Source organism: Tachypleus tridentatus, chromosome 8, assembly GCF_004210375.1.
Source record: "Tachypleus tridentatus isolate NWPU-2018 chromosome 8, ASM421037v1, whole genome shotgun sequence".
Classification (NCBI taxonomy): domain Eukaryota; kingdom Metazoa; phylum Arthropoda; class Merostomata; order Xiphosura; family Limulidae; genus Tachypleus; species Tachypleus tridentatus.
Genome location: NC_134832.1, coordinates 126,069,716 through 126,085,814, shown reverse-complemented (window position 1 = coordinate 126,085,814; position 16,099 = coordinate 126,069,716). Strand labels below are relative to the sequence as shown.

The 16,099-nt window shown below is 30.0% G+C and overlaps 1 protein-coding gene across 6 annotated transcripts in view; it reads left to right on the top strand.

Annotated features, from left to right (window-relative positions):
- Nucleotides 1-16,099, top strand: part of LOC143223438 (solute carrier family 35 member D2-like protein) — a 92,611-nt gene that overhangs the window by 56,316 nt on the left and 20,196 nt on the right. For all 6 annotated transcript variants that reach the window (XM_076451428.1, XM_076451430.1, XM_076451427.1 and 3 more), the window contains 5 exons: nt 7,451-7,553; nt 10,066-10,158; nt 12,207-12,353; nt 13,119-13,201; nt 15,444-15,547. In XM_076451428.1, coding sequence (XP_076307543.1) covers nt 7,451-7,553; nt 10,066-10,158; nt 12,207-12,353; nt 13,119-13,201; nt 15,444-15,543 — 526 coding nt within the window. In that variant the 3' untranslated portion in view covers nt 15,544-15,547. The remainder of the gene's footprint in view (nt 1-7,450; nt 7,554-10,065; nt 10,159-12,206; nt 12,354-13,118; nt 13,202-15,443; nt 15,548-16,099) is intronic.

Here is a 16,099-nt window from a genome sequence, read left to right as displayed (position 1 = left end):
TGTTTTGACAAGGCTATGCATTGGTCAGTTTTTAACCCACCACTTCCTTTTACCTGGAACTGCTGCACCAATGTGTGGTCTATGTGGTGCTCAGATCACAATCATTCACATTTTATTATCATGCTGTCGTTACAACCTAGAATGATAACACCATTTTAAAGATATTTGTTTAAGGCGGGTTTACCCTTGACTTTGGCCCATGTTATAGGTGATACTGCCCATCTCACTCATGTTTTTACATTTTTAAGAGCCATTGGTCTTTTACACTTAATTTAAGGTTTTTTATTGGATTATATAGTGTTTTAGTATGATTTCTTTTACACATTTTAATGTTTTAACACAATTTCTTTTACACAATTCTTAATTTTTATTCTGACTTGAACCCAGGACTGGAAAGGCCAACTTCAGGTAACTGACTGCAATTTCGATCTTGTTGCTTCAGTCTTCCTGGCAAGTCTTAATTTTACACATTTTAATTTTTATTTTGAACTGAACCCAGGACTAGAAAGGTCAACTTCAGGCAACTGGCAGTTCCTAATTTTACAAATTTTACTTTTTACCTTAATTGCCTTATACCTATCCTGTACCACATCTTGTCTGGCACAAATAGCCTTGTAGCTTTGTGCCAATAAACATTGAATATCTACCTACCTAAATAACTTAAGTGTCATAACATTATACATTTAGTACACTGACCTTTCAATCATTGCTGGCTAAGATAGAAGTTATAATGACACAGTGCATTCATGTTACCATATCCAACAGTATAAAACTGACCTTTAATCTTTACAAAGTGATTCGTCTTGGCTGTGTTTTACTGGACTAGTATTTTGTGAAATACAATCACATTTCAGTTATCATACATTATATATGTATATACTTTATTATTGATTTACAAATAAGGTATTGAAACTTATTTTTCTTAGAATATAAAACACTAAATAAACAAGTAAACAAACATTTCTACCAGTTACCACCTTTATGCTTGGTTGCTGCTTCTAAATCTTAAGAAATTTTGAACATAGAGAATGTGAAATGAAATAATTTTTTTTTAGGTTTTATGTATACATTTGAATAATCAAAAAATTAAAACAATTACAATTTTGATACCATAGAAATCTGTTATAATTTCAAAGCAAATATTTAGAAACTACACCTAAACATTGATTTTATATGTCAGTTGGTATGAAATATGCAGCACTAGTTCAAATTAGATGTTTGTGATGTTAAAATACCAAGCTTATAATTTCGTACAAATTCGGAACTTAAATTACCAATATTGACAAGCTAAAATATAAAACAAGAACCTCTTATTTTTTTGTTTTTCTGAGATATGGATTACTTACTGAATCAAACATAGCAGCCCTATTCACCTCTTTCCAATTTTGAAAAAAATCTTGTATATACACTTACTTTGATATATAATATCTGAATAACCAATCAACAGTTTAGGAGGAGGCCCAGCATGGCCAGGTGGTTAAGACATTCGACTTGTATTCTGAGGGTCATGGATTCAAATCCCTGTAACACCAAACATTCTTGCCTTGTCAGGTGTGGAGGCATTTTAATGTGACTTTCAATCCCACTCTTCGTTGATAAAATAGTAGCCCAAGAATTGGCAATGGGTTGTGATGACTAACTGTCTTCTCTCTTGTCTTACACTGCTAAATTAGGGACAGCTAGCACAGATAGCTCTCAAGTAACTTTGTGTGAAATTCAAACCAAACCCTCTAGTGGGTTTCTCAACCATTTTAATCTTAAAAGGCTACCTTGTTCTTTTCAACTAAGATTTCAAGAAAGTAATTTGTGTCTTTAGCCTGGTTGAAATTTCATATTTTTTTAGAACTAAATACAGCTTAGTTACTAAGTTTGATAAATTACTGTGGAATTCTGTGGTATCAGTATAGTTATTTTTTATTTTTTGGTTACACAACTGTACATATAAAACCTAAAATAAAAAAAATTTCATATCTTACATGTACAGAAGTTTAAAAGGCTTAACATCCTACAACCATTAGCAACCAAGTTCAAAAGTCATAGCTAGAAGAGATAACTGTTTTACTTATTTATTTACTATTCTGTATTTTAAGAAAATAAGCTTAATAACTTATTTTTAACTAATAATAATATATATACATTTATATATATATGTATGTAATGTATTATAACTTAAATGTGACTATTTTAGAAAATACTAGTCCACTTAAAGACAGCCAAGACAGGTCACTTTGTAAAACCAAGAGCTAGTTTTACATTCTTGGATATGGTAACAAGTGAACATGTGCCACATCATTGTAACTTCCATAAAGTTAACCAGGCATAACTGTAAGGTCAATATAATAAAAATAATAAAGGTATATAAATATATAAAATTATGAGACTTAAGTTATTTAGACTAAATGTTTGTATTTTTGTGTTATAATCTTTAGTCATACTACAACATAAAACTTAATTTATATTTATTTCCTTTTTTTTTTTATGATTATTATGATGTTGGTTAGACTGACAGATTCCACATATAGGGTAAAGAAAATAACAGTTAAAATGTAAAGTCTTACTCGAAAACATATGTTTTAGAGATTACACAAATAATATTTGAGATTTGGAGGATGAAGAATAGTTTTTAATCATAAGATAAAAATTGCTTTGCACTCGGACTAGTAACAATACAAGTATAATCCTTCATTATAAAAATCTGATGTTTTTTTTTTTATATCAAACATGCAATCTTTACTAAAAGTACTAAATTTTGTGAAGTTATAGTGTAAATACTAAACGTGTGCATACAAATTTGTGTATATTATACCAAGCTCATTGCAAAAGGTTTAATCTATTTTGAGATGTTTCCTCTTCTTTTGTATTCCTTCTGGTAAGGTAACTGTTTGATTGGAGAGGACTTCTTTTGTTATCTTAATCCTTTCACATACATACACACTGAATGTTGGATACTTTTGGACATTTTCTTCCTTTCTCAAGTTGGCTGAATTTAGCCCATTTTCTTTGCCTGCAAACTACAGCTTTATTTAGTCACCAGGTTTTACACTTCTTTTTCTTACTCTATATGAGAAATTCTAGCGACTCTAGATTCTTTAGAATCTCTCCTTCATTTAGAATATGGCTTCATCTATCTCTTACATTACACCTTATATATCCCAGGTTATCTTTTTTGGGTTAAGTTGGGCATGTTCCCATTCCTGCTTTTCAATTTATCATGTTCCATTCAAACTTTTCTTTAGTCATTCCTTGCTCTTACCAATCTTTTGGTGAATGGCTTGTTTGTTTTTGGTCATTATCTCTATACTCCTGTGGTTATTTTCATCATTATCCAGGAGCTTCCTTCTTGTTGGCAAACAGTCTTTCTCAGCCAGTCCTTATTGTGTTAACTGAGTAAAATCTGCACCTATAGATCTTTCATGGGGTTTACTCTTAATTGAACACTTGCTACCCTTCTTTACTCTTGTCTTCTTCTCTTACAGTTCTCTATTTCTCTTCCTTTGGGCTTGACTAGCCCAAAGTTTGTATTTACTAGACAACATGTAAAGATGGTAATAATAACAAAGTTTATATTTACTAGACAACACGTAAAGACGGTAACAACAACAAAGTTTATATTTACTAGGCAACACTTAAAGACGGTAACAACAACAAAGTTTATATTTACTAAAGCAACACACTAGTAAAGATCGGTAACAACAACAAAGTTTATATTTACTAGGCAACACGACGTAACAGAGCAAAGTTTAATTTACAACAACAAAGTTTATATTTACTAGGCAACAACAAAGTTTATATTTACAGGCAACACTTAAAGATTTAACTAGGCAACACTTAAAGACGGTAACAGCAGCAAAGTTTATATTTACTAGGTAACAACAACAAAGTTTATATTTACTAGGCAACACGTTTATATTTACTAGGCAACACTTAAAGACGGTAACAGCAGAAAGTTTATATTTACTAGGCAAAGACAACAGCAGCAAAGTTTAACAAACAAAAGACTGGTAACAGCAGCAAAGTTTATATTTACAAAGTTTATATTTACTAGGCAACACTTAAAGACGGTAACAGCAGCAAAGTTTATATTTACTAGGCAACACTTAAAGACGGTAACAGCAGCAAAGTTTATATTTACTAGGCAACACGACTGCAGGTAAAGAGCAAAGTTTATATTTACGGTAACAGCAGCAAAGTTTATATTTACTAGGCAACACTTAAAGACGGTAACAGCAACAAAGTTTATATTTACTAGGCAACACGTTAAAGACGGTAACAACAACAAAGTTTATATTTACTAGGCAACACTTAAAGACGGTAACAACAACAAAGTTTATATTTACTAGGCAACACGTAAAGACGGTAACAACAACAAAGTTTATATTTACTAGGCAACACGTAAAGACGGGAACAACAACAAAGTTTACATATACTAGATAATAAATAAGCAGCCTGGTCTTACCTCTTTTTTTTTACTTTACTTCTTCATTCATTGCATCATTCTGGACCTTGGATGTACATACTATTCTACTTCTTGGACCCTTTTCTTGCACCTCCCAGATCATCTTGGCCTTAATGCACTCATTCAATAAACCCACCTCTCCTCCATTTGTACTGTCCTCTATTTCTCTTTATTTGCTCTCCTTTGATGTATGTAATTTGTCTGGTGTGTCATCCATCAGGCTGGACTCTACATATGTGAAATTATTCTCTTCACATTTTTCTTGTCCTTCCATTGTATCTGTCTGTTGCCATTGGTGATGGGTCCTTTCTCCTTGATTCTTCTGACATCTACTTTCTACAAGCAGTAATTCTATCCACCTTCTTTTTTTCCTTTCTTGCCAACCTATTCATCGATAGAACTAGTTACATTAGCTAGCTATAAAGTAACTTGGATTCCAGCTCAAAAAAAGAGAATTTTCTGATGCTGAACTGGTAAAAGAAATATTGATTGTGGTCATTGGAACTCTGGAGAATTATGATTCAAAAATAAAATATGAAAAGGTAAATAATTTGCAATTAAGTCAAAGAACAATTGTCCACAGGATGCTAGAGTTAACAAAAGACATAGAAAATCAGTTGTGTGAACAACTAAAATACTGTTTGTATTTTTCTTTAGCACTAGGTGAGTCAACAGATGTTAGTGACACTGAACAGTTGATATTTTGGGATTGATATGTAACTTTAGATTTTCAAGTGAGGGAAGAAATGTTTGCCCTTTGTGGATTACAAGATTGAACATGTGGGAATAACATCTTTGAAAAATTTCTTGGATTTTATAAAACAGGTTTCTTTCACAACAGATGGTGCTCCTGCCATGACTGGGGCAAAATTATGATTTGTTTCTCTTTTGAAGCAGCATTTAATTGAAAATAATGTGAAGTCCACGCTGCCATCTTTTCATTGCATTTTGCATCAGGAAAATTTATGTGCTCAGATGTCTAAAAGTGATGAATTGAAACATTTGATGGATATTGTTGTAAAAATTGTGAATTATATTAGAAGTAGAAGCTCTCTCATCCATCAACAGTTTGTTTAGTCTTTGAAGAAAAGCAGTGACTGTACTTTTGATGATCTTACTGATTTTGCAAATGTAAGATGGTTAAGTAGAGGAAAAGTCTTGGAACAATTTACTTCCTTATATCCACAAATAAAAGAGTATCTTGTTGAAAAAGGTAAGACTGAAAATTTCTCTGAAATTGAAACTTTGTCATGGCAGCGTGGTTTGCACTTTCTCTACGACATGATGGCTCACTTGAATAATTTGAATACAAAGCTTCAGGAAATAGGTAAAATAATAAGCGAGTAATCACAGTCTATTCATGAATTTCGATGAAAACTAAACCTCCTTGTGGAACAATTACAAAAGAATAATGTGACACATTTTGCAAAGTTGAATAGTTTTCTAGAAAATAATAATAACTATGATGCTAAAGATGATCTCTATGTAAACTGGATCAAAAATCTGTCTCAAAAATTTGAATCACGTTTCTCTGAATTTAAAAATTTGTAATTAATATTTGAATTTTTGCATGATCCATTTCAATTTGACTTAGGAAATTTCAATAAGGAAATTACATCTTTTTTGTCTTTGGATAAGTGTGGATTTGAAGACGAGATGTTTACCCTGCAAAGTCTAGAACACGTAAAAGGTAAACAAAAATGTTCTTTCAGAGAGATGTTGCTCACAATTCTGATAAATGAGTCTTCCAAATTTAAAGATAGAAATTTCAAAATTATTTTCCGTGGTTGGATCCACATGGATGTGTGAGTCAACATTTTCTACACTAGATTTTCTCAAGTCTAGATACAGATCTCGACTTGCTGACATAAATTTAGAAGCAGAACTGAGATGCTAATTGAGCATAGATATTGAGCCAAGCTTCATGAAACTTGTTGATGAAAACCCCAATCAATTTTCACATTGAAGGTTAGTTGAAGTGCAGTTATTTTGATTAAACCAACATCTTTTTGAATAGTGTGGTCAATGTTATTAGCCACAGATGTGGCCACTATGAGAAATAAGTTGCCCACCCTGACTATAGATTCTTCTTACACCCTCTATCATTAAAGTACTCCATTCTATTCTTTGCATCAATCTTTTTTTTCTTCAGTCTTCTCTCCTATCACCCATCCTATTTATGTTCTATTTGATTGTTCAGATTCTGGCTCATTTTAATTCATATATCCTGTATGCCTTGTCATGAAACTCTTGCTGTAAGGATCCTAATCTTCTGCTGTCCCTGTTCTGGGACCTCTATTTGTCATAAACTTCATTCCATCTTTCTTCCCAGGAGGGTTCTATTTGATGTGTTTGTGTAAAGATGTTTGTGCTTGCAGTCTGTTCAACATTCTTTTTATTCTTTTCCAGTTCTCCTTCATTGGTCTTTAGATGATATTTTCTAGTCAGACATGTGGACTGTCTTCACATATCCCTCCTATAGAAACCAATATGTGAAGAATTAGCTCTGTAATAATATATTTTTTATGGTTCACTTTAATTGGTTTTGCAGAAACACCCTTATGAAATGCAAATTCTATAAGCTGCAAAAAAAACTAACTCTCACAAGTCTAGCAGCAAACAGGAAGAGTAGCCATTTGGTATTACTTACTGGTTATGCCTAGCAGTGTAGTCAGAAGCGTATTTGGAAGTGCTTTCTACCTTTATATGACACGCACTGATGATAGCGAAACAGTTGTTACCTAATAACAGTAGGTTAATTCCTGCAAGTTGTTGTTTCAAGGGGTTTTTTTCTTTCATTTATTCTGCATTTTACACACATACAATTATCCCTGGTAAAACATTAATTTTGTTTTAAGTAATGTATTTACAAACCAATATGGTTGTCAAAGAAATGTAAAACAATTTACTAGTAATCACACAAGTGTTTGTGCATTTGCAGTAAAAAATTTTAAAAAACTAAATAATTCTTTATAACTTTTTTTTTTTTTACAGTGCTGATTTAGCATTCGAGTTTGTTGGCTATGCGTTTGTTTTGTCCAATGATTTCTGCACAGCAGCTAACAATGTATATATAAAGAAGAAGTTACAAAGTAGAGTGAGTATAAGGAACATAAAGTTATGAAGTTTTCCATGTTTCAGTTCATCAAGAACTTTAAAATACACTGTGACTGCAGTATAATAGCTGAAACTACTTCTATAAAGTTTACCATTATAATTTTTTTGTCAAAATAAAGTATTATTACTATTGTTATAAAAAATCAACATATACAGGTGTATGTTATTTATGTCAGTGACTTTCTACTGTTGATTGATGTGAATTTTAGATGTGAATAAACTTTTTGAAAAGTTTAGGTTATGTAGAATTGTATTCTACAGTGTAGTAACAACACATGAGAATTTAGTACAGTTTGACCTGTTAACATTTTGTGTGTTAGGTTTGGTTTCTCCAGTTTGATACATATTATACTTGTTTTGATCATTGTAGTTTGCCAATTTTTATATTAACTACTTATGTAAATATGACAATATTATTTTACCAGATGACAAAGTGTGCAGTCATTGTAAATTATGTTGAGATCCAATAAAGTAGTTTAGTACTTTAAATTTCAGATATTAAATGAAGAGTCCTAGATATTTTAGTCTACTAATGAAGTTTAATGGACTAGACTTAGGATTTTTATGTGAGTGTAGTTTAGCCTGAGGATCTCAGAATATTCTTATACATGTTGAAATAATTTAAATGTAGGCAAGTTCAGCATCCATATATGCACATTATATAAGCATCACACACTTTTCAATTTTTTAACTGTCATGAGAGCTTTGTACAGTTGTATGTTTTAGTTTAAGCTAAGCTCACATTTTAAAACTACTCGTAGCATCAAATTCTTTAGAGTTTCAAACTTCAACAAATTTCAGACATTGTTCCTTTGGACACCTTCACCAAAAATGTATCATTTCTAAGATTAGCAAACCAATAATTTAAAAACTGTTACGCAGTAAACTTCAAGTTATTACTTGCTTAATTGCTATTTGAAACATTGAATTAATTGAAATTTTAATAACTTTTATTAAATTAACATAAAGCAGAATGAAAAATAAAAGTAACTGTATAAAATAAAATAGTTTATTATAAGAACAAATTAATAAGATTGAAATATTTTAAAATTAAAATGTGTTGACATGCCACAAATGTTTTACAAACATTCTGATTAAAAACTAGCTCCCTGTCATGCAAAAACATCATCAAATGATTTGAACAAAGATTTTCAACAGTATTAAAGTTAAACCAACCAACACAGAAAAACAAAATCCATTGTGTAACAAACGTTGTTGACTTGTGCAGAAGGTTAGTTTCAACTGAACTCAATCCTGATTAAAAAAATGATTCAAAACTTTCTTCTTCTCTCAATTTAGTATAAAGAATTTGTTCCTGTCAGCATGAGTTTTCCTTTTACTTCTCTACAAAATGATGTTTATGTCAATCATTTTTTGTTGGGCATATGTTAGACCTTCTTTTGGTTGTAATGAACACTTTGCTAATTAGTAGCAAATAATTTGCAATGAAATAATGTAAGATTTTAACCGTGTGCATTTTCAGTTTAAAATTCTGTGTTGGAAATGATTTTGATTATGCAGTTTTTGTGAATATTCTTCTTAAAAGTTAGGTTTGCCTCAAAGATTGCGAACACTCAATTTCTAATGGCCTGGAGCAATCAAACAGTATTCCCAAAACATTGAGCAGTCTTATTTGTTGATCTTCCTTTAGTATGATCTGTGATGTAACTGGTGGATTTCATACACTCCTTTTGATAACAGTAACTATTACATGGATGATATGAATTTTAACACATTTTTCACAGCAAAAAGTTTGTAGCTGGTACTCAGTTCTCTCATGTTTAGGACTTTGTGCCTTGAAAAGATCTGATATTTAAATATATAATAAAATTGTAACAGCTACTAATTCTTAACATTTGATGAAGAGGTGTGAATCTCGTGTAATCAGAAGACACATATTTTAAAAATATTTCATTGTAGATCAGTGTTCCCCACCAGTGTGCCACAGAGTTTTTTGTTTTGTTAAGAAAAGTTGCATATGTGAAGAATAAATAAATGAAATGTACTGTTTATATGAATCAATTTTGTGGATAGAACTAAAGTGCATCTTGTTTTGTTCTGTTGATGTTCAAGTGTGAGATGTTACATCATGCTATGCTTTTATGACTTTCTACATCATGTGATAATAAAAAATGTGTTATGCCAAGTTTTCATATGGTACCTTGGGAGGTTAGTGAGCCACACTGCATTTTTATTAAAGTCAGTGTGCTTTTGAAAAGTAAAGGTTGGGAAACACTGATGTAGATGATAAATTCCAATGTTTTCATTTCTTGTTTGATTTAAATTTACATATATTTTCCTTTTTCTGAGCATTATTATTTTCATTTTACAGTTAACTTATTAATGCTTTTTTTAATTACATTATTTCTCACTGACAGATATGTTATTTGGTAATGAAGCTTTTGTTATTCTCCAATCAAGAACCTTCAGGAAAGTAATAACTAAAAGTAATAATATTATCATAATCTTCAAACACTCTATTTCTGTTACAGGAACTTGGTAAATTTGGACTTCTTTTTTACAATGCTCTCTTCATGATTATTCCACTAATATGTATAACTTGGATAACTGGAGATTTTGGAAAGGTGAGACTGATCCATAATTTGTTTTTCCAGTAATTTAGAAACACTAGATAGAAAATGTATAATGTGACATCTTTATGTAATATTTGTAACTAAAGTAGGTTAGATATATAGCATTTAAGAGAAGCCTTCTATCAAATTTGAAGGTTGGAACATTTGGCTGCAGAAAGTTCTATTATATAATCATAGCTTCATTCATCCCACTGAATGTGAACTATCGGAAGTCTTATAAACATTTTCAACTTGAGACCATATCAACAGATATGTATTTTGGTATTAAATGTTCATACTTCCAAGTTATTAATTTTGTAGAATAATTACTTAAAATAATTGATTGGCACTAATTAAATATAATTATTATTATTTCAAATGTGAATGTTGAAAGCACATGCACTTCTATGTGGAATGACTATTGTATTGATGCATTAAAAGAAATCATGCACAGTTTTAAAGGAAGTAAATATTATGGAACAATTATAATTGCCAGAAGTGCATGTCAGTGTTTATGAATGGAAGTTAAAAGGAGAGATTTTAGTGCCTGTTAATAGTACATTCAGGACTTCTAGAATTGAAACGTTTTTACCCTATTGTACACAAATAAATAAATAAATAAATTTGTCATTCTATCCTTGTATCCATTGTACATAGCTAGTAACTTTTCATTTCATTATTTAAATTATGTATGATTTATGGGTATTTAATAACATTTGTTTTTTGTCTTGTGTGAGTTACTTCTGAACAATCACAAATCCCAAAGGAATGGCTAGGTGGTTAAGGCACTTGACTTGTATCCTGAGGCTTGCGGGTTTAAATTCCCATCACACCAAACATGCTCGCCCCTTTCAGCCATGGGGACATTATAATTTAATGGTCAATCCCACTATTTGTTTGTAAAAGAGTATCCCAAGAGTTGGTGGCAGGTGGTGATGACTAGCTTCTTTCCCTCTAGTCTTACACTGCTAAATTGGGATGGCTAATGCAGATAGCCCTTGCATAGCTTTGCACAAAATTTAAAAACAAGCAAATTCCAAAAATGAATATTTCTTTTTGTTTATTATATTTATTGTAGTATTTAGGACATATATTAATTTTGGATGAATTAAAACTGCTTAATTGTATGTGCATTTCTGACAAGCTACTATAGGTTTTCTAACTTCCATTTACTACTCTTAGTTGTTTTTTTTTTTTCATTCGATTCATTTCCTTTTGTTTTTTTCTTAATGTTAGTTTTTTTGTTGGTAGACCACTGAGTGAAATAAATTATATTTGACAAGGTCTTTTGTTTTTTATTTTATTATTATTATTATTATTGAAACTAAACTGCCTGTACATGTAAAAACAGATGAGCATAATGATTTGTAATTTAAATAAATTGGTATTAAGATATGAAAGTAAATTTAAAACTGCTTGTATCTGCCTTGTCTGATACAAGTAGCTACATATATCATTACTGTTATGATAGAAACTTTGCACCTATCAAAATGCTTCTAGTTATAAAATTAGTATAAAATGTTTACATATTGTGATTCGTAATAAATGACTTAGAAGTCTTTAAAATTGAAGGTATCATAAAACTAATGTGACAAAGTTCGTAATTTTCCATTCTTCTGAATGGAGAATAAATATTTTCACTGAAAAACAATATTCACATTCACCATGGCAGACTACTGGCAGGTGCTATACTGGAAAATAATTTTTTTAATCAGTATCCAACCAAATTAAATAAGCTGCTAGTTTTCTTGTACTTATAGTTTGTTTTTCATACTGACTGTTCTTAATGTGTTTCTTGTTATATAGGACAGAGATTGAATGTACATAAAGAAAAGTAATTATTTATAAATACAATTAACCTCTTTTGTTATCTCATACCAAAATATTAGCAACTTCAATATTCTTGTTGTATATGTATATATCATAAAATATTGAGGAAATTAATCATTCATATATTTTCTTTTTACCTGTATTGAATGACATAACAAAAGTAGGTGTACAGTGTTTATCTATTATAAAGTTGTTGTAATAAATATTAAATATTTTTTTTGTCTCCATAGATGATTGAATTTGACCAGTGGGCAAATCCATGGTTTCTAACATGGTTTTTACTTTCGTGTGCCATGGGGTTCGTTCTTATGTATGCAACAACAGTTTGCACTCACTACAACTCTCCACTAACAACAACAATTATTGGTTGTCTCAAGGTTAATTTTTCATCTATATTTTTATGAATGTATTATACTTAATAATAACTCTCTTTCATTATTATTTCCATATGAAATATGGACCATTTTTTGTTTTAATATTTTGTATGTTTTTTGTTGCTATAGTTCTTTCGTGCTTTATCATTTGCATTTTTGTTACTAGTTTCTGCAAATGTGCTTCAAAAAACAATAACTTTGTTTGATGTTACATCTGAAATAATATACATATAAACACAAATGTAATTTATGATTGAAGTATTTTTTTTAATTCTACTTGTTTTAAACAACTTTCTGTTAGTTAAAGGTAAAAATTCATTATATCTCATGAAGGAAAAAGTTTACACTTTGACTTGTTTTACAACCACTTCATGGCTTATAAAGCTAACACTTGGTGGTTTCTTCTTTGTGTTGGATACAGTGCAGGTGGCCATTTGGGCAGCTCTGCATTAAAAAAAACAATAAAGCCAAAGACTTAATAATTTGAATTAAACATAAGCTTTATGTATTCTCAGAAATTACTTTTCTGAGTCAAAGATATATTGCTTATATACCCTACAATAATTAAAACAATTACTAGCAATTTTATAAACTTAAAGCATTATACATCGAACCACTATTTTTGTAATTTATTTGTGATTTTGTGGGCTTTTTAAATATGTGGTTTAAAGCTACATGTTTTCTATGTTATTAAACACTAGATAAGTAATTAAATGCAGTATTTGTTGTCAATTTATATAATGTATGATGCTTTTCACTATAAAACAGAATATTCTAGTCACCTATCTTGGAATGTATGTTGGAGGAGATTATGTCTTCACCATTGCAAACTTTGTAGGACTCAATATAAGGTAAAAGTGAACTCTTTCATGTTTTTATACATTCAAAAACTTGTGAAGGAAAATACTTGTTAACTATATATAGCTTAACCCTCTCTGCAAAGGTCAAAAGCCATGTCATCACATTGTTGACTTGCATTCAAAATTTTATTGAACTACTATTTTAGTAACTTTTGTCAATAAGTTTAGTATCAAATTGTAGATTATAATTAAAACTTTAGTATTATACATTATTTGATTTCTTAATGTAAAAGTAAATATTAAAGAAACACACATAAACATTAATTTTTGTGTGCAATGTGTTATGTTGAATGCAGCACTGGTCCATATTAGATGTTTGGATTGTCCAGATACAAAATCTGTAGATTCTTATGAATTAGAAACTCTAATCACTGGTATTTACAAGCTAGAAAATAAAATAAGAACCTCTTATCTTTTCTATTTGCTGAGATATTGCCCATGTGTTCTGCATTTTGGAAATGCCTCCTCATGTATAATTACTTCTGTCTATGACATGTGAAGAGGCAGTCACGTGCTCAGGATGTCCCCTAGTGGCTTTATCAACCATTTTCAAGTATAATGATGTCAACTTGTTCTTTTAATACAGAACTAGAAGTTGATAAGTTAAGTCTTTAATTTGCTTGTTATTTTATACTTTTTTAAACCCAGATACAGCTTTGTTACAAAGCTTGATAAATTATAGTGGAATTATATTTTGTTGATATATTAATTTATGATGATTTGGTTATTTCAAATGTACATATAAAACCTAAAAATGTTTTTGTTTCACATTGTTACATGTTATAATTTATCTTGGACAAGTCTCCAATTTATTATGTTATGCACACTACATATTAAGATTTCAAATAGCTGGAAATTTGAATTTAGAAGATTTATGATATTTGCTTACAAGATTGATACACACAATTTTCTTTCTTAATACAAGTATATTTTAATATACAAATAATAATACAATTGATAATAACAGTTTCTTCTTCTATGTTTTAAGGAAAATAAGTTTAAGAACTTATTTATAAATAATAATAATGTATATGCACATATAATGTATTATAACTGAAATGTGACTGTATTTTAGAAAATACTAGTCCACTAAAACACAACCAAGGCTTGTCACTTTGTAAAGACTATGGGCCAGTTTTATATTCTTAAATATGGTGACATGGGTGCACGAGCTGCATCATTATAACTTTTGTAATGTTAGCCAGGTAGGGTTAGAAAGTCAGTATAATAAAAATAATAAATATATATATAAATGTATGTTGTTATGCAGTTTAATGTATTTAGACTAAAAGTTTGTTTTTGTGTTATAATTTGCAATCATTCTAGAATGTCAAAAGCATAATTTACATTTTTTTCCTAATTTTTTTGTGCTGGTTACAAGATTGGTCAAGTTAATGAAACCTGTACCACTTGATTTGTGAAAGTAACAGATGAAATGTAAAGTGTTTTTTTTTTTCTTAAACACTTTATAAAGATCTGGAGACATCATAAAGATTTTGCTTTCAAAAGTGGAAAACTTTATGATGCATAAAAGTATTTTAATCATAAGATGAAAATTACCTTGCATGTTGGGTAATCAACATGTGAAAAGAAGAAACATTACTTAGAAATTGTAAAACATAAAAAATCTAATATTTTGCATATGAAAGCATTGTAATATTTATTGATACTCTGCAAAAATTTTTGAAAATATACTTATCAGTTTAAAAGTGATAACTTGAAAACCCTACCATGCACAAAATGGTTATGAGATTGGTCCCAAGGACTGAGCCTGTACTCAAGAGAGTTCACTATAATCAATTAAAGCCTTGTAAATATCATCTATGAACATTGGTAGAATACTGCAGACATAGGTTTGATGTTATAATTATTTTAATGTAGTGCAATTATATGTTTAGGAATGCTAAACCTTGAAATGAATTAAGTACAAATTGTAAAAGAGGCCAGAGTATGGTTCTCTCCAACTTCAGGAGCTTTATCTTCCTATTTTTAAGAAGCTGCATTATTGTTTTGTGTAACATAGTTGCAAGGAACTGTAAGGTTTTATGTAAACCAATAAATGTCAAAAAATATTTAAATGTTTTAGTTATGGGACTTTATCCTTAAAATTACTTTCATTTACTAACTATGGTAACTAGGTAGTAGAGTTCCACAAATAAATTTACATCAGCCTGTTTGTAATGTAGTATACTAGGATATATTGTCTAATTGTTAATTTATTTTTCTGATTCAGTATGCTAGGAAGCATCATCTACACCTATTTAACATTTGTTCAGAAACATCAAAAGAAGTTACCTTACAATGAAAAGGAATTATCAAATGAAAAAGAATGAGTAGGTAAGTAGATAGGGTAAAAAAAAAAGGTTTTATTTGCTTGTGGCTTATTTGAACAATGATACAAAAAGAGTTATTTAATAAAACTTGTGATTATCATAAAAAGAGACTGCCAAATCTGAAACTTAGGAGTAAGTACAAATAACCATCATTTGATAATTATGAAACAAATGCCAAAGAAAAGGAAACACAAAGTTTCTTTAATGATGCATATCTTAATAAATTACACTCAGACAAGAAACTAAAATATAGTTGGTCAACACTATGGTGTGGAAAAGAACAAAGTTTCATGGGAAGAATTATTATACATGAAGGTGTGCTGGCCTCCTAGTAGTTGAGGGCTTTTGTTGCATGATGACTTCATCATGCAGTTGTACAATGCATCTAAAATAATGTGAAACTCAGTGAGAATTCTCAACTTTTAACAAAGAAAATTCAATTCTTTAGCAAGTGTATGTCATAAAGAGCTGCAGGTATCTAAAAAAAATACTAACTTTGATGAAAATCAATCTCTGAAGTCTAAATACATTGCTAGTGTGTGAAAACAGGGCACAG